Here is a 23,739-nt window from a genome sequence, read left to right on the forward strand (position 1 = left end):
CTTTAGGCTGAAGATCCACGTTACAGGCATGAATAATGATATTCCTTGGTACAGTTTGATCTGAATCGTCTACTATTCTTCTCTGGTTATTCCAGTCATTTGTATATCAGGCAATATGAGTATTTTATTTCTAAGTACAAATTGATACTATTACCAATATAATACTTTTTGGGTTGTTTCTTATATAAGGAAAGGGACTTCACCTTCACCATCAATGTAATAGAAAAGTACCTTTGAATATAGCTGCTTTTATTGCAGGGATTTTCCTCAGGAACTGAATTATGGTTGGGACCATAGAGCATCAGCATGTAGAGACGGAGTCACCATAACACCTCAGTACCTATGAGCCTGAGTCTGATTAGCTGTAGTGCCTCACTTTCCCACCTAACTTTACCTGAGAAACAGGTGAATTGGCACCCCAGAACACAACACTCTTGACCCTCTCAGGGATCTCAGTAACAGAATACACCCTTTTACTCTCTCACTCGTATCCGTCCACAATAAGATAAATATAAGACATAAAGGAAGTTTAGAGTGTTTGTTCAAACTATTGTGTCCTAAAATGCAGTATTCGTGCCACAATTAGAAAACAAATACTTATCAGAAACACAGTTAGCATGGCTATTGAACCATAGTCTGCAAAAAGCCCAGTCATGATATAAGACAGAGTAGCTTATCCCCCCTCCACTGAAGCTAAATGTTTATATATCAAAGATCTCTGGGATTAGTGGCAGACCCCGTATCTTAGCATACATAGGTGGATTTCAACATCTCAGCTGACGTAGTATCTTGTCTCAACTCTCACTCCATGTGTGTTTCCTACTCTCTTGTACTCTTTTATAGGACAAGACATATCTGCTCATTAACAGCAGCTGAGCTCTTGTGTTATGTCTGGGTGCTAGTGCCTAACCAGAGAGAATAATAAGGGGCATTGTTGTTTGATCTTGTCTAGGATGTTCAGACTAATTCCCAGGAAATAATAGAATGCAAAAACATATGCAGGTTCCGTATGAAAGTACAGTGTGGCACAAACCTACTTGTAGGGTCAGTAGTATTGGCAGAAACATGTTAACCCATTATCACACTGTGTGAAGTTATATCCTCTTTTCTTTCTTTTTAATTGTGCTCCTCGGTTCAGTCATTAAAATTGGAAGAGAGGCAGTTTCAATCTCCCATTTTTCTCTTTCATCTTTTACACTCTGCACACCACCACCTACACCACAGAGCCTTCATTGGTGTAACCACGTAAACATCTTCTCAAGAGCTGCTCTCCAATTGTTGGAGAGTAGTAGCCCACACCACTAACAAAGGTGTTAGTGGTGCAAGGAGGAACCTGATGATGAAGCATGCCAACTAAGGGTTGGTGAGGGTTTTTTCCTTTAAATTTTGATTTCTAATACTGTTCTTCTTTTAAGAGACTCTTGTAGTATTAACAAGACCGAACAACTGATTTCCTTGGTCAGACCACCTGGGCATGCCTACAAGCCTCACTTTGCTCATGGTGCTGCTAGAGCAGCCTGGAAGCGCCTGCATGGCTCACTACACAATAGGCTCTCAATGGGAGGACTTGGCACATCTCCCTAGCACACTTTGCTTAAGGTACTTCTAGGTCATATCAGGGGCAATTACATGTCTAACATTGTCCATATGCTTCACAGCTAACCTAGAAACAGCTAGTTGCCTCACCACATCTCAGACCCTCCTGGGGCAGCTTTCACACACTTACGGGCCTCCTGTTGTTCTTCTCCCCCGATTACTTCATGGCCAATTAGTTTTTTCTTCCTAGCAACATGATCCTGGCCCCAGAAGGCTGTGAGAGTGGATGGTTCACCGGCTCCAGCTAACTCATCAATGATCTCCTGCATCAAATCTAGTCTGTAGGGGATGGAAACAGACAGCTTAATTTAGTCATGGGTCTGGGCATTTCTTCTTTTTAACCAACCTTCAGATTGTCTATTCAGTTTCTTCTTTTGACACAAAACATACATCATGAATACATCATGAATCCAACAAACATAAAATTAAGTTAAGTAGAGAACAAAAGAGTGGCATATCAGTAAACCAACGTGGCATATTCTTAGAAAGGTTGTACACAGTATTCCTAATTTATCTAAATGTGATTTTGGAGCATACAGTCTTAGACCATGTACCAACAGGTGTAATATTAGCGTACCCTCTTATTAGTGAAGAGAGGTACAAAATATCAGAAAGGAATGAATGGGGACAAGTGGACAGTGTATTTTCCTGGGAAGAGGTACAACCTACAGCGGAGGTGAAGAAAGGTAGAGAAGCACCTTTATTCCTCTACTGAGCAATCTCATTCTTGATCATTCTGTATACCTTTAGTACTTCCTGTTGTGTGCAAGGGGTAAAAGTCTCCAAAGACTATTCACCAACTGGGATATAGTGTACAGAACACTACATAGCATATATGCTCAGGCAGACATGGATTTACAGGTAACTAGAGATTTGCCATGTATGAGTGCATGACTGAAAAATGGAGGGTTAATAGTTGAACTGAATTAGGTTACTCTGCCACATTTGTGGGGGAGTACCCAGTCCGCCAAACTCTAAATCAGGCTGAATATGCTTGTAGCCCTTCGGAGGCTCCCTCCCTTTTACCACAAATTATATATATATCTGGTGTAACTGAGTTTAGATACAGACTATAGACACAACGTGATCCAGCTTGAAATACTTGTTTAAAAATAAATGAAATCTAATTTGAATAATTAACTGCAGGAATCACAGTCTGTTGGGATGTGTCTCTATCCATATTCCATAGGGTATTTTAGGTTGCTCGTTAAGGCACTAAGCTGTAACTTTAGTTCTCTATCACGGGTATTCTTCGTAGATTTTTAGAGATCAGCGAAACGTTTTTTTAAATGTTCAGAAAAATGGCGCACAACTAGTTACGGTAGAGTAATGGTCAATAGGTTCTTGAGAAAAGTATTTGAGTTGGTGCTTCTTGGCCAGAGGAAAAACCTTAACCTCTGAGAAGGAAGAAGGACAAAGGACCTCCTTGTCTTTAGGTTTATGCAAGATGTCCAGAGCACACAATATATATAGGAAGACTGGTTTGTCCTAGAATAGCGATAGTAGGGATAAGCCGGACAAAGCGTATAGTCTTTCAAAGATTTTTATTCATCCACAGTATTCCCCACTTGGGAACCACTGTAAATACAAGTCAAGCCGACACGTGTTTCATCACAACATATGGCTGTGACTCTTCAGGGCTGATAAAATTAGTCAATGACTGGGTCAGGGGACCGGTGATAATTCCAACCCGGTCCTGATCGGGTGGTTTATTAGAAATGGAAAGGGCGGCAACAGATGATTTGCCGGTGCCCTTATTTTTGTTGTTTCTGAACTTGTGAGTTGTACAAGTTCAATGAGGTCGAGGCAGTATTGCGCCTTCCTCGTGGAGTTGACGAATCTCGGTTCCCGCATCCGGAAACAATAGTCTCAAGGGACACTTGAGTAAGTGCTCGAAGGGAGAACCCATCAAGTAGGATAAGACAAGATTTAAGTCCCATTGAGGCACAATACATGGAGTGGGTGGATATTTGTTGGTAAGGCCCTTAATGAAACGTAAAACAATGGGCGATTTAAACAAAGACGGCTGGTCTGACAAGCAAAGAAACGCTGACACAGCCGAGAGTATCGGACAGACAACGTGTCAGGATACTGTGACGCAGGTTTCGTGACAACTGGATCGACCCAAAAGGTAACTACCAAAAGGAGACATTCATTTGGGTTTTTGAAAGAAAAAAACAAGAGGTGGGACTACTTGACTGCGTTGAACCACTTCTCAAACATATGAGGTTAATGCCTTGCTTGATACCAATAAGAAAACCAGATTGATATTTGGAAATCTTTGGAAGTACTTAAATATATGGGCCCACCGTAGCTGGATATCCAATATAATAAAAACGTGCCGATACGAGAAAACATTGGATAAGGAATATTGTTTGAAAATACCCCACGCCTTGAAAAATCGATTGCGCCCTGAAGAAGTTCTGGTGACAGAACGAAACGCGTTGGCTGGTGTCTATGAGTGGATTATTAAATGGAACATTGAACTTTATAATATCACGACTCAGCATCTTTATAAGAGGACATTTCAAAGACGTATTAATCTCCCGTGACTAGTGGAGACGTACTCTCGCAGGGGTGCTTTTTCATCTATGAAAAAATATAGATTTTTTTTCCAAGTTTTGGATATACTTTGGGGACAGGGAGCATGTGAAAAGTGCACACTGGTTTATTGAAGATTGAATATTTTGGTAATACTTGGGTTGGTGCTTTGAAAAAGGAGTGGTCCACTGTCCGAACTGTCTTGTACAGCAAATTGAAGGATGTTGGATAAGCGAGTCCCCAAAGGGTCAATAGACTTCTCCCCACAAAAATGAACAAATTTGGACCACCTATAGGAATAGATAGACTTGGTGGAGAATGTCTGGCAGACAAAATAACGTCCACCATGTCAGAAGAAAGAGAAAAAGAATTCAGGTTGCCCCGTTCAATCTCCAGGCATGAAGGTGCAAGCTCTGGAGGTGGGGGCGTAGAACCTGCCCCTGCGAGAGGAGGTCTGATCTGAGATGGAGACGGAGGGCACAAGAGAGGTGGAGAAGATCTGTATACCACACCCTTCTTGGCCAATCCGAGGCGATATTTATGACTTGAGCCCGGTCTTGGCGAATGTTCCTCAGAACCCAAGGAATCAAGGGTATAGGAGGAAACGAGTAAAGGAGATGAGAGTCCCAACTCAACTGAAACGCGTTCCCCAACGCTCCCTGTAATGGATACTGGAAACTGAAGAATGACGGGCAGTGAGTGTTCTCGTGAGTGGCAAACAGGTCCACCAGAGGAGTTCCCCATGTCCGGAAGACGTGAAGAACCACCTCCGAATGAAGCCTCCACTCGTGGTCCGCAGAGAACTGCCGACTGAGACTGTCCACTCCTCCCTGTTTGTTGACATATCACATCGCAGTAGTGTTGTCCGTCAGGACTTGAACCGACTGACAGCAAAGGGAAGAGAGGAAGGCCTTGAGTGCCAAATGTATCGCCCGCAACTCTAGAAGGTTGATGTGAAGAAACCTTTCTTCTGGAGAACAAAGACCCTTGATCTCCAGATCCCCCAGATGAGCACCCCACCCTAGAGTGGAGGCATCCGTGATAACTGTGGCCAACGATGGGGGTAGATGGAAGGGCTTTCCTTGAGACAGATTGCCCTCCACACTCTACCAAGACAGATCTGCCGCAGCTTCTCTGGAGATCCTCACAGACTCCCTGAGATCTCCGTTGTGCTGATACCACTGCCTGCGGAGACACCACTGGATCGCCCTCATGTGCCATAGTGCATGGTCGACCAACAGAATGCAGGAAGCAAACAGACCGAGCAAGCGAAGGACCTTTAGGACTGGAACGGCCGCTCCGTAGTAAAACAAAGGAATCATTTCCTGAATGTCGAAAATTCTTTGTGGAGGAGGGAATGCTCGACAAACATTAGTGTCCAGTACTGCCCCTATGAACAGGTTGTGCTGAGAGGGCACCAGGTGAGACTTACGCTCGTTTATCGAGAAACCCAATTTGTAAAATAGCTGAGTTGTAACCTGCAGATAATGAAGCACCTTCTCTGGCGACTCTGCTTTGATCAGCCAGTCATCCAGATAGGGGAAAACTGGAATCCACAACCTCCTGAGATGGGCTACCACCACAGCCATCACCTTGGTGAAGACTCGAGGTTCAGTAGTAAGACCAAACGGGAGGACCGCAAACTGATAATGTTGCGACCCTACAGTGAAACGGAGATACCTCCTGTGCGACTTCAGGATCGGGATATGAAAATACGCGTCCTGCAAGTCGATCAACACCATCCAATCTTCCTGTCGCAACGCTTGAAGAACCTGCGCAAGGTTGAACTTGAACTTCTCCTGTTTCAGAAAGAGGTTCAAGATCCTGAGATCCAGGATTGGACGTAACCTGCCATCCTTCTTGGGAATCAGAAAATACCGGGAGAAGCATCCCTGACCCCTTTACCGCTCAGGAACCACCTCTATTGCACCCTTTTTTAGTAAAGTTAACACTTCTTCCTGCAGGAGAAGAAGGTGATCCTCCAAGCAAGACCCTTGGCAAGGAGGGTAATTTGGAGGGAATTCCCGAAAGGGAAGAGCATACCCATTCTCTACAAGATTGAGAACCCAAAAGTCTGTAGTGACCGATTCCCAATCTTGAAGAAAATGAGTAAACCGACCACCCACAGGACCAGCATGATCCAGAATGGTGGATCTAGGGCTGCTTTGCTGTGGAAGAGGAGGGGAGGTAGTGGAAGAGGAGGAGGAGGGCTGACGGCCTCGTGAGCGACCTCTTTTCCTGCCCCTGTAGGATTTGTATAAGGTGTTTTGCTGCTGCTGTTGCTGCTGTTGCTGCTGCTGAGGCTGTCTATAGGTCCGAAAGGACGACCTCCCAAAACCCCTGTTCCTCCTGAATGAGGAGCCTCTAGATTGAGCCTGAAGACCCAGAGACTTGGCTGTTACCTTACTGTCTTTAAACCTTTCTGAAGCTGCATCCGCTTTTTTACCAAAAAGTCCAGAACCATCAAAAGGACGGTCCAAAAGTGTAGCCTGAACATCTGGGGAGAACTCTGATGATTTAAGCCATGAACTTCTTCTAGTAGCCACAGAAGATCCCATGATTCTGGCAACAGAGTCAGCAGTGTCTAAACCACTTTGTATGACCTGACGTGCAGCCTCTTGAGTATCTTGCAAAACCTCATTAACATTTTGTCTGTCTTCTTCAGACAACTTAGGTGCAAGTTGTTTCGCCGAGTCCATTATAGCATGGATATAGCGATACAAAAGACAGGTGGCATTAGTGGACTTTAGGGCCATGCTTGCCGAAGAAAACACTTTTTTAGCAGACTGGTCGAGTTTCTTCGATTCCCTGTCAGCCGGAACTTGTGGAAAGGCACCAGAAGATCTTTTTGAGCAGGCAGCTTGGACCACAAGGATCTCAGGAGAAGGATGGGATGTTAAAAAGTCTGGATCCCCTGAAGCCGCCCTGTATCTCCTGGCAACAGATCTAGAGACAGCCGGAGCTTAAAAGGGCTTACGCCAGACCTCCATTACAGGCTCAGTGATCCCCTCATTAAAAGGCAGTAGAGGTTCCATTACTGAAGAAGGCGAATGAAGAACCTCTGTCAAAATGTTAGATTTAAATTCAGCAGTGGGAAGCTGAAGATCTAACAGTTCTGCTGCCTTTTTTATTACTGTGTGGTAGGGAACCACATCCTTTGAAGGAGCATCAGACGTAGGCGAAAGTTCCAACTCTGGAGACATATCAATAACACTTGCTTCCCTTAATTCTCCAAAACAATCATCTGATTCATGAATCTCCCCTTCCTCCATTTCTTCCAAACTGAACCTCTGTTCCTCAAGAACCCGCTGAGCTTCTCTCCTAGACCTCATTCTGGGTACCGGCGTCGATAGAGCCAATACTGACTCCGATGGATCCGGAGCCGGCGTCGTACACGGATCTGGAGGCACAGCCTGCGCCGATCGAGGTCGAGCTGATGGCGTCGGAGATGATGGAAACGGCGTTGATGTCCTCGGCACCGGGTAATGCCAAGACGGCGCCACCGGAAGAAATGGCATGAAGGGGGCCTGGGGATAGGCCTGAGGAACCCACAGATTAAACGCTAATGGACCCATGGGACCCAAAGGCGCTCCAGAGGGGTACATAGCTCTATGGAAAACTTCGTACATAGCATTAAGATAATGCGAGGGATCTTGACCCGGGCCAGGGAAAGGAGGATAGGCCCCCGGAACAGATTCCGATGTAGGCATTACCGTGTTCAGGCCAGCTGGCGCCGACGGCGGAGCCAATGGAGTCGCCTGCTCATCCGGCACAGGAACCGCTTCCACTGGAGCCGGAGAATGTTACGAAGTCGGTGAATGAACCGGTGTCGGAGATCGAGCTGTAGAAGCTGCAGGCGAAACCGATCTTGCGGGAGAAGCCTGATTCGAGAGAGAAGGAGACACAAAGTCCTTATGGCGTCGATGAGTAGGAGAGGTCGACTTCGGCGCAGTCTCTTTATCAGAATGGCGTTTTGAAGAATGCCTCTTCTTCTTCTTGGCTCTAGAAGCATGTCCCGATGTCGACTTCAAGTCTGACCTCGACCTGGAACAAGACCTCAACCTTCTTCTACCTCTTTTCTCCTTTCTCATCTTCACCATGAAGAGTTTTTCTTCTCTTTCCTTTAACGCCTTCGGATTCATTTTCCTATAGCATGCACAACACTTGATGTTGTGATCCGACGACAGGCACCAGACACAATCTTCATGCGGATCTGTAATGGACATATGTCCTCCGCACACCCTGCAGGGCTTGAACCCGGACTTCCTCGACGACATCCTCAAAAAGGAAACAAGAAGAAGCACAGAATACAAACAGAAACACAAAGTAGCAAGTGAAACTACGGAGAGTCCTAGAAAAACCGTTAGCGTCGACGGCGCGGAAAAAACGGAACGGACGTCATCACGCCGACGAGGCTCTTACGGTTCCAGTAACGTCCACGAAGTCGCGAGCAGAGCCATGGTTCTGTGAAGTCGTCCTCGTTGGCGTGGAGAAATTGCAAATGTCTACTACAGGAACACCTCTAGAAAGCTGAAGAAGAAAACTTAGCTCTGGTGAAATGAGCTTGAATACCTTCAGGAGGCTCCTTCTTTGCCATGGCGTAGCATATCTTGATGCAGAGGATGATCAACCGTGACAGCGTTCGCTCGCAGACAGCCTTGCCCTTCATTTTTCCCACATATCCAATGAAGAGTTGGTTGTCCTGACTAAAGTCCTTAGACCTGTCCAGGTAGAAGCTGACCGCCCTCTTAGGGTCCAGGCGGTGAAGTCTCTTCTCCCCCTTAGAAGGGTGAGGGAGAGGATAGAAAGTGGGTAGAGTAATAGATTGTCCTAGGAGGAAAGGAGTGACCACTGTAGGCAGGAAAGCAGCTCTGGTCCGCAGAACCATCTATCTGCATGAATAGAGGTGAAAGGGGGCTTCGAACTAGGAGCCAGAAGTTCACTAACCCTCCTAGCCAAGGTAATCGCAATCAGATAAATCGTCTTAAATGACAGATGCCTCAATGGACAACTATGTAGAGGCTGAAAGAGAAAGCCCATCAGGAAAGTAGGAACTACATTTAAATGCCACTGAGGCATGATAAATGGAGTGGGAGGAAACGTGTTAGTGAGACCCTTAACAAATCTCATGACTATATGAGACTTAAAAAAAGAGGGTTGGTCTGGTAAACAAAGAAAGGTAGACAAGACAGACAAGTAGCCTTTACCAGTTGCTACAGCACAACCCTGATGAGCCAAGGAAAGAGCAAAACTCAGAATATCAGATAAATAAGCCTGCAAAGGATCAATTGATCCCTCTCCACACCATTTAACAAACTTGGCACACCTAATAGAATAGACAGATTCCGTGGAGTGTCTTCTGGACGATAATATAACATCCACCAATCTAGTGGGAGAAAGAACTAAGGTTGTACTGTTAAATCTCCAGGCTTGAAGGTGCAGACTCTGGAGGTGGGGGTGTAGAACCTGCCCCTGCAATTGCGAGATGAGGTCTACCCTGAGAAGGAAACGGAGCAGAGTGTGCGATGAGAAGCAAAGAAGGTCTGTGAACCACACCCTTCTTGGCCAATCCAGGGCGATCAATATGACTTGGGCCCAGTCTTGGTGAATCTTCCTCAGAACCAGAGGTATCAAGGGTATGGGAAGGAATGTGTAATGAAGCTGTGAGCCCCAATCTAACTGAAACGTGTCACGCAATGCTCCCCGCATCTGATACTGGAGACTGCCGAAAGACGTGCAGTTTGCATTCTAGTGAGTGGCAAACACGTCAAACTGGGGAAACCCCTACATTCTGAAAATGTGATGGACCACCTCCGGATGAAGATGCCACTCGTGATTAGCCAAATACTGCAGACTAAGACTGTTGGCATGCACATTCAGTACCCAAGCCAGATGATTTGCAGCCACACATATCTTATGGTCCTGAGCCCAGGACCAGAGTTGCAGAGCCTCTCTGCAGGGACGATATGACCCTACTCTTCCCTGTTTGTTTATCTACCACATTGAGGTAGTGATGTTCATCAGGACTTGAACTGACTGACTGTGAAGGAAGGGAAGAAAGGCCTTGAGAGCCAAACTTATTGCCTACAGTCCTAGAATGTTGATGTGAAGCAATCTTTCCTTTGGAGACCAAAGACCCTTGATCTACTGATTCCCCAGATGAGCACCTCAACCCAGAGTGGAGGCATCCTTTATCATCATGGCCACTGGAGAAGGCGGTTGAAACAGCTTCCCTTGAGACAGGTTACCTAGAACACTCCTTCATAACAGCTCCACTGCAATGTCTCTGGAGATCCTGACTACCTCCCTGAGATCCCCATTCTGTGGAAAGTACTGCCTGCAGAGGCACCACTGGAGTGCCCTCATGTGCCAGTGTGCATGGTTGACCAACAGAATGCAGGAAGCAAACAGACCGTGCAGGCACCGAACCTTCAGGACTGGAACAGCCGCTCCACCTTGAAACATTGGAATCATAGCTTAGATGTCTAGAATCCTCTGGGGAGGTGGGAAAGCACAGTAGTGTCCAGTACTGCTCCTATGAACAGGTTGTGCTGAAAGGACACCAGGTGTGATTTGGATACATTTATCGAAAAACCCAAGTCGAACAACAGCTGTGTTACGTGTAGAAGATGAAACACCATCTTTGGCGACTTTGCCTTCAGCAGCCAATCATCCAGCTAGGGGAAAATAGTAATTCCCAATCTTCTGAGATGCGCTGCTACCACCACCATCACCTTTGTGAAGACCTGTGGTGCGGATGTACGACCGAATAGGAGGACTGCAAACTGATAGTGTTGAGACCCCACCGTAAAACTGAGATACTTCCGATGCAACTTCAGGATGGAAATGGGTAGATACACATCCTGTAAATCAATCAACACCATCCAGTCGTCCTGCTGCAGCACGAGTAAAACCTGAGCCAGGGTCAACATCTTGGAATTTCTCCTGTATGAGGTAAAATCTCAAGACCCTTAGGTCTAGGATCGGAGCCGATCGCCAGTCCTTTTTGGGGATAAGAAATACCGGGAGTAGCATCCCTGACCACTTTCCTGCTCTGGAACAATCTCTATCGCACCTTTCTGTAGAAAGGACAGAACCTCTTGTTGCAGGAGCAAGAGGTGGTCCTCCAAACATCAACCCTGACGAGGGGATAAGGAGGAGCAAACTCCCGGAAAGGAAGGGCATACCCATTTTCTACAAGATCCAAACCCAAAGATCTGATGTAACAGATTTCCAATTTTGTAGAAAATGGGACACCGACCTCCCACGGGTCCAACATGCTCTAAGATGGGGGATCTAGAACTGCTTCCCTGCTGAGACAGTCGGGGGAACAGGAGACGAGGAGGAAGAGATTTGTTGGCGAGCAGATCCTCGCAAACAACCTCTTCCCTTCCCTCTGTATGCTCTATACAGCGGGTTCTGTTGCTGCTGATGCTGTCGAACCAAAATGAAGCAGCCTTTCCAAAGCCCTGAAATCTTCGGTATCCAAACCCCCTAGGCTGAGATTGCAAACCTAGAGATCTAACGGTAGCTCTACTATCTTTAAAACACTGTCACTGAGTCTGCCTTGGTCGAAGCTTGAGTGTCCAATGGAACCTCTGCGAAGAGGCCCTGGACAGCTTCTAGCCGTTTAGGAAACGCTTCCTTAGCCGAGTCCACCAATGCATGGATGTAGCGTCCCAACAGACATGTAGCATTAGTCAACTTTAAAGCCACAATGGCCGATGAAAATACCTTTTTAGCTCACTCATTTGTTTTAGCCCCTATCCCCCGGAGGGAACGGAAAGGAACTTGAGAATTGTTTCTAGGAACAGGAAGCTTGAACCACCAAACTCTCGGGTGACGTGTGCGTCGATAAAAAAGCTGGATCCCCAGGTACAACTTTGTATCACCTTGCCACAGTTCTGGATACCGCTGGGGCAGACATATGCTCTTCCTTAACTTCCAGAATGGGTTCCGTCAATGCTTCTTTGAACGGAAGGGGAGTGACGAACCTCCATCAGAAGTTTTGATCTGACCTCTGTAGGGGGCAACTATAAGTCCAGAAGGTCAGCAGCCTTTCTTATAACAGAATGGTAGAAAAAACCTCCTGGGAAGGAAGAGTTTTGGGAGAAGAGAGTTCTCACTTTGGTGATGTATCCAGCCCACTAGCTTCCTGAAGCCCTACAAAATCATGCATGGGATGCTGTATCTCCCCTTTGCTCCTGGAATTTCTCCTCTTCCAGAAGCGTCTGTGACTCCCTTCTTGATCATATCTTCGCTGTCCGTGTCGGTGGCACCAGATGCGGTGTCAGTGACTTTGGAGCCGACGTCAATGGAGGCCCTTCTGGGATGGCTGGAGCTGCCACACAAAGTCGCGCCAGAACGGAGCATAGCGGCACTCGAGAATAGTCCATCCTTCCCTCCTGGGATGGGATCGGCGTAGAGAACCTAAGCGTCGTGGGAGGCCAAGTCAGAGTCATTGGCATGAAAGGCACAAAGGGTGCCTGGGCATAATGATGGGGTAAGCCCATGTTGAAAGAAAGCCGTCCCACGGGCCACCAGGCGCGCCAGATGTGTTAACTGCCCTGGTAAACATGGCATATATTTCATTAAAAAAATGCAAAGAATCCATACCTGGAGCCGGAAAAGATGGGTATGGACACGGAACCATTTAATCAACTGAAGCCTCACCTATTCGAAAACGCATCCATATACACGACCAGAAACCGGGGTCTGATATCTTCTTATCAATATATATCCCCTGGATGTGTCAAAATAACACTGGTCCTATGGTCAAGATGCGTGATTGTTTACTGTAAAAACACACAGGTCCACATTCAATACAACCAGAAAGGTGTAGAAAATAGAGAGAGTGCCTCACGGTAGTAACACCAGAGGGGGTTCCCAGCTAGCAATTACCGGCGTACCCACTTCTCATCCCTGGCCACTCTCTCTATGTGAAAAGACAGAAATGCACAAAAACAGATAATCGTGCACACGCAAGAATAGTGGTGAAAAGAAACCAGTGACAACCATATAAACACTGATGTGAAATGTTGTGTACATAAACAAACCCCTAACCAGACAAACCAATAAAACAGGGCAGGGTTTTGCTGGCTACTCGTTTTTATTATGTTGCTGCAAAACCTGCCATTTAAAAATGGTTAATTGTATACCATAATTATTTTATCCTGAAGCTGACATGTTTCATCGCTCCAACTTTCAGCGATTTCATCAGGGCATTCGAGGGGTTATCTATTCTCAGTCTTCTCAATAGAACCAGGACCTGTGTGAATAAAAACCCAGAGCACTATAGGGATTGTACTACACCTCTTCAATAGAAGGGTATCCTGACGGCAATACCATTGCACCACACATTTCTACATGCCAATTGATCGTATTTACCTTGAGGGTGCCAAGTCTGCACGTACCGGCACCCTTCTGTTGAACACCGTGTCACGTGATCACGTGTCCAGTAATGGCTAGAAGTTGTCTCAGCCACCTACATGCACAAATCGGTAAAAATAAGGCAGAAAATCACATGGTCATGGCGATTTCGAAATGTACCATGGCTCGCATTCACTCTACAGCACCTATGGCCCCCTACGCCAGCTGGCGAGTCAGGTCACAACAATGCTCCTTCTCACTCGTTCCGTTAACTGCAGAATTACAAAATGCCGTCATGTTTACTGTCACCAAGTATCGAGTACTCGATCTCACTCACCGGGCTACAAACGTCAGCAAGTGTAATACTGCCTATGACCCCAAAGTGAAGTCAGTATGGAGCTACTTATTGTCAGCCGTTTCTGTAGACAACCGCGTGAACCGCGCTCCAGCATACAACCATGACGCTTGTGGAACGTATCTCCGTCTAATTCCAACTCAGGCACCATTCATTCTTAGGTATGCTAGTGGACGGGGGTCCCTCATTCACTCCAACACTCAGTCCGACACATTCTCTTACTGCTGCCGAGTCCCTCCGGCGCTTCCGACGATCCTCACACAGCGTAGCTCTGAGGAACTGGAAGTAGCCGGTGGGGTACGTGACTCCGCCTACCACGTAACACGGTGCGACCATCTTAGAATGGGCTTAGATGGTACGTGCCGTTTACGCTGTCGATTCACAACTGGGCCCCTCACAGTGTGTAGTCATACTCATTCAAGTCTGCAACGATTGCAATGTAGTCTAACCCCTGTGCCCAGCAAATGCCCGATAATTTATTGTTGCAATTTCCAAAATTGGGAGAAAAAAAGTACACAACTGGCAATGAGGGAGTTATTTATATGTTAGAAAAAGGTCTAAAAAATTTCTAGCAGTCGGAAGGTCAAGCAGTGCCCCAAAAACAAATTTATCCTCATAGTATTTATGAAGTTAGCGTTTTTGTCCTATCACAAAGGACTCCCTAAATGTTCAGTAAGGGAAGTTGCCGGTGTACTGGTCAGTACCTATCAATACACTTCATTTCTCATATTCCAGTACCAGGACCACTGTCGCAATAATATGTATACAGGCCGTTATATTGATGGAATGATATGTGCCAGTATGGATTTATCGCCTGCTCACTTTATTCCACTCAATATTCTCATTTAACCCCTCCTGGTCCGCTTTCTCAGAGAATATCCATTTTGCTTCCTTTCTTGCCAGGATGTTATCCAGATTGTGTGTATCGCCCGCCACTTTTTCTAAAAGAGTCCATTTTAGATCTTTGGGGTCATGTCCAAACACCTGAAAATGTTGCACCAATCGTGTGGTAAGTTTTTTGGCTCTAATTGTGCTAAGGTGTTCCTGCACGCGTATCTTCACTTTGCGGGTAGTAAGACCAATGTAATACAGACCACAACCACACCTGAGTCTGTAAATCACATTGTTGTGTTACAGTTGCAAAACCGGTTGATAAACCATGTTCTGCCCCCACGCAGCGTCACACTTTTTGTAGCTGATGTTAACCCACATACCGAACAATTACCACATGGGTAATGTCCTGCAGGGATGGTACTTGCCTGGACGGCATTGGGATACCGTGTATGGACCAACTTGTCTCGTAGATTGGACGCCCTCTTGAAAGCGAAACGCGGCGCCGGCATTTTGTCGGCGGTGGTATCCAATATGGACCAGTGTTTCTTATGCTCTGTCTTATCTTTGTTGAAAGAGGATCAAATGTCGTCACCACTGGGAGGCAGGTTTGTTTTTCTTTCACATTGCGTTCCAATAAAGCTTCACGCGGTGTATTGAGGGCCCTCTTCTTTGCACGTTTGATCACCTTTACTAGGTACTCCCGCTGTTGGAGTTTGGTGACTAACTCAGTGGATTGATCAAGAAAAGTTTCAGTGGAGGAACAGTTGCGCCGGTATCTTAAGAATTGCCCAACCAGCAAATTGTCCCGGAGTGCTCTGGGGTGGAAAGAATGATAGTGAAGGAGGGAGTTCCTGTCTGTGGCCTTAATACAGATACGGAACAGCCTGATCTGGAACCGCCCAAGTTCGTAGGGCTGGTTCTGGCTGCGGCCCAAGAGACTCCGGAGCCGGGGGCAGAGTGGTCAGGGGCAAAGGAGTTACTTCCTTTGGCGCTGGAGAGACCATCGGAAACATAGAATGTACCCGAGTCAATTGCGATGTAGGGGAAGGGGATATCTCAACCTTCCTATGACGCCATAAAGCTGGGGACTCCGACTTCAGTGACTTCTCTTTGGAAGAGCGGCATCTGAAACCATGATGCCCCTTCTTCTTGTGCATCCTCGACGACTTCGAGGTATGCGGCATCAGCGACTTAGACCGTGTACTTTTCTGAGCCCTCATCTGCTTCTTCACCCTGGCCATGAACAGTTTCACTTCCCTCTCCTTCTCCTTAAGGGCCTTTTGCTTCAAACAGCGGCACAAAGAGCATCCCTCAACGTCATGGTCGGACGACATGCACCAAAGACAATCTTTGTGGGGTTCCGTGAATGACATATGACCCCCACATTCCTAAGGGTTTTAATTCAGGCCTTTTCTGAGTAGCCATTGCACTGCTACAAATTACAGAAAACTGTGACAATGTTAACCACAAAGAAATAGAGAGATCTAGAAAAACCATTATGCGTTGATGGCGGCGGAAAAAGGGAACTGACGTCAGCACGCCAATGAGGTCTTCTTATGGCTCCGATGACGTCATGCGGAGTCGCAAGCTGAGCCGTACCATTGTGACATCCTCGTCGATGTGGGAGAGCTGTAAAAAAAAATTCAGTGGAATGCTAACAAATAACTATGGTGCTCTGTATGTATTGACTTTCTGTAGGGGAGCTCTAGACCAGGGAGGATTGTCTTCTAGGAGGTCTTGTTAGAAGGAGAAGGCTGATATGCTAGAATTGGAACAATTGTAGTGCCCTAATCCTCAGGGACCAGGCAGTAAGAGGGACACCCTGTGTCATACATGCCATATATTTAATGAGAGACAATGGACTTTTAGACATTTGGAGATACATGCATGGGCGAAAGGTGAGGTGGCCAGTGGCGGGGAATGTTCCAGGAGTACTGGAGCGTGACTGAAGAGCATGAAGGGTAGGTGTGATACTCCGGTGGTCCATATGAGTGCATTCCAGGTGAGCAGCCTACAGCCTATGCGCAACCATGTGCCATACGCCAACGTAACGCAAGTGCGATCCTCATTTCACTCATGCATGTATCTCCAAATGTCTGAAAGTCCATTGTCTCTCATTAAGGTGTGGAGCAGTGCAGCCGTGTTGGAGTGGGGTTCGTGCGGGGCTGTCAGTGTTAGGGCTATAAATGGAGGCCAAAATGACCGGGTGTCGATGGAGCGTAGTAGCTTAAATGACATATCGCCCATCGGGGTCTCATATGGCCTGTGTCAGGTGCCAGGGTGAGCCCTTGAGGCGGAGTCTGGCAGTTCCTTGTGTCTGGTTAGAGTAGAGGGAGACGTGTGTCAACGGAGTGAGGTGAAGTTCTTGGAGGAACCAGATGTCAATATGGTGTCTGTTCAGAAAAGCATGAATTAGTCTTGCTTTTCATTAGTCGTTCAGACCACTGCCATGCCAGGTCAGGCAGCTAGTTGTGATCATCACAGTGTCTGAAGGGAGGTGTCATGCAGCTATGGGGGCTGTCCAGGATTGGCCAAGTGTGTGCCATGTGAGAACTCAAAAAGTTACTCTTCCAGGGAAGATATGTAGGAGGTAAAAAATAGGACCATCGAACTAGAAACCCGTCCCCCCCCCCACTCCAAACTCCGAACTAGGCTGAGGATCCCCAGTCTGCCCCCACCCAGAACTCTATCTTGAAAAACAACATGCATGGTGGGAGTCATCCCAAGAGGTAGCCAGGAACCAAGCGATCAACCCAGTCTCAAGAGGACCAGGAAGCCCATCTGGTGCAATTGCACCCGTGGATAGTTCGGCTTGGGCAGAGTGCTCAGGTAGTTTGTAACTTTGAGAGCAGGAGAATACGACAGCGGTAGTTGTTCAACGCAAGGACAAGGATGCAGTCAGCACTTTGTTAGTGGTCAATGTGTAGGCGAAGAATCCGCTTCCAGCACTCAAAGCACATTAGCGCTAACAGCTCTGCCCAGGGTTATTGGTTGTCGCTGCAGCGGCAGTCATCAGATAGGATGTGGGAAGCTTTGGGATTCAAACCTCACTCCATAATTTGTCACGAGAACTTGAGCATGGCTTAGCATCTGTAAAGTGGAGGGGATTTCCACCGAGATGAATCTGCTGCTTGGCTAAAAACACCAGAGAGAAGGTGATGTCAGCCTTTTGTAAGATGCGCTTGGCCGGGAGGAACTCCCAGCGGGATGTCTGCACTGCCATGGTGAAGTTTGGGTAGAATTAAACAGTGTTGCCTTGCTACTGCAAAGATCCATATTCGCTGGCCAGGCGCAGGACTACATCGTGATCCCTGTAGTTGAGGTGTCTGGTCACTGTAGGTTGGGCTGAGTTGCCTAGAGGGAGGTGCGTTCCAAGGTCTGTATTTGCTCGCTGTACAATGAAGACAGGAGAGAGTGCATCTGCGAACAGGGACCACAGCATACTTTCGACAAATTCCTCCATCTTATCAATGGGAGTAGACTCTGGTATTGTGATTATGCAGAGGTAATTACACCAGAAGGTTGCCCCTAGGTCTTCATTTCTTAGCTTTATTATTTCAAGGACTTTATTCATGCGATGCAAGTGTTCACCCAAATTGGTCTGGGCGTCCCCCATGTTGGATCTACTAGCTCTCCAACTGCCCCAGCTGGTCATCCTGTTTATCCACACGCTCTTTTATGTGCTCATGGTGGCTAGTAAGGAGGTCGATCTTGGCGCAAAATGTTCTTGACATCCAGCAGTTAGACGCCATTATATGTTAGTTCACTCACCTGCACTTGAACCTTATTTATGTTTTGTCACTAATTAATTTCACAGGTTTCTTTTAACGAAATTTAGGTTCAATCTTATTCATTTTTATTTGGGCAGTTTTAACACTTGGATAAAACCAGAGTTAGCTCCACCTTGCTCTTGTGATAATTTTTCTGTACAAGACACCATGCACTTTATTATGTTTTGCGATTTCTTTTCTGAACAGAGAAAAAAACATTTGTTACCTGTTCTAAGGGAAGCTGGTTTCTCCCAGGTGGGACCAGCCATGTTTTATTTACAATCATTGAAAAATATCTGCATTACATTTTGCATGGCAAATTTCTTAGTGGCGGCAGCTAGATCAAGTACACTCAAGAATTTGGAAAACTTCCATGTATAAATTGCCTTTATAGATTTTTAAATTCTATTCTTTACTGTAACACCCTGTCACATTGAATTCGATGAAATGAAATTGTTTAATTGTATTTTATTTGTAAATAATATGTCTTTATGCTCTTTGTATGATTTTTAACTAAATCGAATAAAGATAATTTGACTGACTGACATCCAGCAGAATTTCTTTCAGGTGCCGATTTATTTATCCATTTATGAAGCGCATGGTTACACCACCGTCCACGCGCAAGAAGCAGACTCTCAGCTAGGCAGTATAGAGAAACCTACTCAGCTCTAGAGGCATGTGACAGTAGTTCTAGGGCATTTACTCAGGTTTGATAGTGGGGGAAAAGCCATGTCGTTAGATTTTTGAGGAAGGTGGTTTCACAGTGTTCAGCTCTTATGTCCACACGCAAATAATTCCAGTGCTTAGCTGCCAGGTATCTGAAACAGCGTGCACCCATTCTTGCTTTCTGTTTCCTCGGTACAGTTACCATTGGCTGCTACCAGTGATTGGAGATACTGTGGACCTTTTTTTTTTTTTAAATGATTTGGTGGCAGTAAGCACATTGCCTTCAACAATATTCTTTTCTCCACAAGTAGCCAGTGCAGGCGGTAGGAGGTGACTAGGGCATGTACTATTGTTTTCCTTGCATTGACAGGTAATTGATCATGGATTTTCCTCAGGACTTTAAGGGTCCCGAAGCACTTTCCCATCAGTTTGCGGATTTCACTGTCAAATGTGACTGCAGTGTACTGTGTGGTCGTCCGGAGGGGTTCTCCGCAGCCTGCTCCAGTTCGGTATTTACCACTTGTTTTTGATACTAGTTCGACTGGAGTTTCTAGCTTCCCCATTTCTAACAGGTGAGCAGAGGGGATTTTTGCCGAGTTTTAGCAGCCCCCTGCAGTGTTGCATTTCACAGGGAGGGGCAGAAGTACCCACCGGGTCCTCCTCCTGGGGACCCCTTCACCAGTCAGTGGCAGCAAGCCCACAAAAAAACTTGTTGCGGAAGGCCTTCACACTGCCCGCAGACTGCTCGACCCAGGCCGCAACACAGGATCCCTCACTGGGCCTGGGCCACAGCAGCGGACCAGTCAGGAAAGCGACACCACAGGCGCAGCAGCTGCTCCCTGAGTTCAGTGGTCCCGCAACGGCTGATGGTGCCAGAGGCAGGCCTGTCGCACTGCGGCATACCTCAGCTGTGATTTTTTTAATCAACTGCCCCTAGGGGATGGGGTATTCTATTATAAGGGCATGCTCCCTGAAATGTGAAAGAAATGCTAAAGTGATCAGACTAGATCTGATGCTCCAGGGTGTTAGCCTGTATACTAGTAATATTGGCAGAAATTAAATCCAGCATATGTACCTTATGTTATGTTATGTTGGTATGAATTTGTAGAGCGCACGTTCACCCTGGGGTTTCTTAGCGCTGTGTACCGCTGGGGAACCCGCCCTGGCTTTCCCTGTGAGATGGTCCCTATTGAGCATCCCCAAGGTGAAGCCAGGCATCCCCGGCAGTGAGGGGGCCATTGTAGAGATTAAGCAAGCTATTGCCCAGTTAGAGAGGTACCGAGGCGAGATTTATCGAGCCCGCTGACATTGGTTCCGTACCCTGCCGCGTCGGGAATCGAACCCTGGTCCCGGGCTGACCTCTGCTTCTGGGTCTGCCGCCTCTAACCGGTGAGCCACACTTCTCTATGAGTAGATGCCTGGACATGTTGGATAAGATTCAAATCAGCCAGCGTCTGAGTAAGGTGGGTTGTTTGGGCATAATTAGGGACATCTGTATGAACATTAAAATCTCCCATAAAGGTAAAATTAGTGTATTGCAGGGAAAATTGTGCGATGCTGCTAAATAATGTGGCGTTACAGCTGCTGGGCAGTCAGCAGGAGAGAGAAAGAGGAGGGGGCCAATGTACTACTGAAGATAAGATCCTACATATTTCCACACTGGCTTGAAGGTGAGGAGAAAATTCCTAAAAATAATCGCCAACCAACATTGATTGGCAGACAGAATGTGGTATCCTGGCAGAATCGCTACAGCCAGTTCCATATTGGAACTATCCTTCAACCGTGTTTCAGTTAGGAATACAACATTCCATGTGTTGTCAGCAAAACAGGAGAGCAATCTTGGACATATGTTTGTGTAGCAACCTGCAGTTAATGAGGCATACCTTAAAACCCACTGGGAATTGCAATTCCTTAATAACCCTACTCCAAGGCAGTGAGGGGGAGCCATCCCCGTAGGTATTTTACTCCGACTCTGCAGTTCTATTAATGTTTAAACTTATGACGTAGACCTCTCAAGAGTAAATACTCTGACCCTCACAAAATGGAAAAAGAGCATTCTGAGGATGACGGGGATTGACATTTAAGGCAAGAGAATCTCTAGAATACACACTGACCTGATGGGTGGAAGACTGGTCAGCATGGCTGGTGTTGGCCACGTTACAGACGCTGATGGGCTCGCCTTTGGCATGCCTTTGTTAATGGATCTGAGGGCTAAACTAACTGAAGAATGTTTTTTATTAACTAATAACAATAAACAATAAACTAAACTAGCTAAAGAAAACATCTATTCCAAAGGCATAATGTTTTTTTGATTCTCTGCGCAAAAGATTGGTCTATTACTGTAAGATGTTTGGATAGGAACCCAGGTCACGAGGAGCTGGGCTGTGGCCTACCAATGGTTCGAGTGATCAAAGGCCAAAAGCATGGCTTAGCTTGGACTAATTCGCCATAAGAGCATCAGTAGGCGCTTCAATGAAAAGAAGTAATGGCTCAGATAAAGCCAATCCTGGTTGAAGATTCAGAGTTAACACATTTATCTTTGTATCAATAGTGAGTGACTGCAAGTGTAGAATTTAAGTTGCCCTCCTAACCACCACCGAAAAACAGGCAATTTCTTCTGCTTGTGACCCAAACGGCCAGTCCAACTTTGTTTTAGATGTGCCCACTGGCATTTGGAGGGCTAAATACAAAGCATCATCAATATAATGAAGAGAAGTTAGTTGTCCCTTTCCCATCATCATTAGTGTTCTGAGAGACTTGAAGTTCATCCTACACTGGATCAGAACCAGATCAAAAAGAGACTCAAATCTCTGTAGTACAGTTGTGTCAGAGGTCTTGGATGAGAGACTGGTTCCATGACTTCTAGTTGCACTTTTGTGATCTTGTTGTACAACATGGGTAATCCCTGGGCACATGTCTGTTTGGGGTCAGTAAGACCACATCTTGGGCTGGAACCGGTGGGTTTGGTGTCCATATAAATGGGACCAGCGTGGACTGAGGTGTGGGTATAGCGGCCACAACTAGAGTGGGGTGGACCTGGAAGCAGAAGGCACAGGCGATCCAAAAGTCTAACTGGAGACACCTACGACTCTGTAGGGCTTCAAAGCACAACAGAGGGAGCAGCTATCTGCTGCAAGATCAAAGATAGCTGGGAAATTTGAGGCACACCTAGACCGATTGCAGGACCGGGTCAGATTTGGGGGACGCCAGGAGTGCAATGTCTATCTTGAAGCCCCTGTGCCTTCTCGTTAGATTTCAAGTGTCGGGATGGGGGTCGAGTTCTGTCTGGCTTTTTTATGCTTCTGCCCACCAGAAGACTTTGACCAGGAAGTAAACTTTTCATGAGAGGACATGAAGACCGGGACTGCAACTGGCCTTATAACTTGGACTAGGAGCAGCATCTATTCTTTGATCGTAATTTCTTCATATGTTCAGTGACCGAGAGCTGTGCTTCCCTCATTGACTCACCATAGGGTGGATAAGGGAACATTTGTCACACAAATTAGAATTGTGGCTGAAGCTCAAGCACCACTAACACACCTCTTGTGGATGCATGATAACATCTGCTCGGCAGATGCTTCAATCCTCTCATTTTCGGTGGTGACATCGTTCTCTAGCACAATGTGGTAGAAATGTAGAAGTCTTCATAAAATCAGCAAGATTGGGAACGGAGCTCTGGATCCACGTTGAAGGGTGTGAATGGAAACAGACTGTGGTCTGCGTACAGTGTCTCCAGTGACAACACATTCACAGGACAACCAATGTCAAGAGGGAGCAGACACCAACTGCAGATACAGGAGAGCTATTGCTACATTTAAATTAAGTAAAAATGGAAAAGCTCTGGGGCCCGATGGATTCCCGGTGGACATCTTTAAATACAACATGGACCTCTGGGCCCCTATACTTACCAGGGTATGTGCGGCAGCCGCAATAGAGGGGCTCCTGGAATCCTGGACAAAGTCCATCATGGTCCCAATTTTTAAAAAAGGAGACCGCCAGGAGCCTACTGCTGGGCAAGGTTGCTGGCAAGGTCATCCTCGAGCGACTCCAGCAGTGGGTAGAGGAAAGGGGTGTATTGTCCGATTTACAATTTGGCTTCCGGGAAGATTTCGGCACAGTAGAGCAGGCCCTAAATTTATCAATGATCTTGGAAAAATACATTCACGCAAAACAAGATAAGCTCTATATGGTGTATGTGGACCTGTCCGCAGCTTTCGACTGCGTGTCCCACTCAAAATTCTGGTCAGTATTGTCACAAATGGGAGTGGACCCCCCACTTTTAGACTTTCTGAGGGAACTATATTCCAAGGCTTCCGCGAGAGTCCGTTTCGGTTTGAGGGGTGAGTTGTCTGCACCTTTTGGAGTAGAGCATGGAGTTAGGCAGGGATGTGTCCTGGCCCCCTTTTTATTCTCCTTGTATACAAACAGCTTGGAGACGGAGCTTTTAAGGGCGGCCCAGGCCCTCCCGAAAGTAAAACAACGCCTGATTCCCGCTCTGCTTTACGCAGACGACGCCGTCATTCTGGCCCATACTCCGCGTGAATTACAGAAGGCGCTGTCCAGGTACGCGGATTTCATGGGCAGTCTTGACCTCCACATTAACACCAA

The 23,739-nt window shown here is 46.5% G+C and overlaps 1 protein-coding gene across 1 annotated transcript in view; it reads right to left on the reverse strand.

Annotated features, from left to right (window-relative positions):
- Positions 1-1,682: 1,682 nt before the first annotated feature.
- The window catches only part of LOC147705912 (inactive serine/threonine-protein kinase TEX14-like), a 722,788-nt gene continuing 700,731 nt past the window's right edge, over positions 1,683-23,739 (reverse strand). The window contains exon 17 of the mRNA XM_086929575.1: positions 1,683-1,875. Within this exon, the coding sequence (XP_086785701.1) occupies positions 1,683-1,875 (193 nt within the window). The remainder of the gene's footprint in view (positions 1,876-23,739) is intronic.

Source organism: Lissotriton vulgaris, chromosome 7 (genome assembly GCF_964263255.1).
Source record: "Lissotriton vulgaris chromosome 7, aLisVul1.2, whole genome shotgun sequence".
Lineage (NCBI taxonomy): Eukaryota > Metazoa > Chordata > Amphibia > Caudata > Salamandridae > Lissotriton > Lissotriton vulgaris.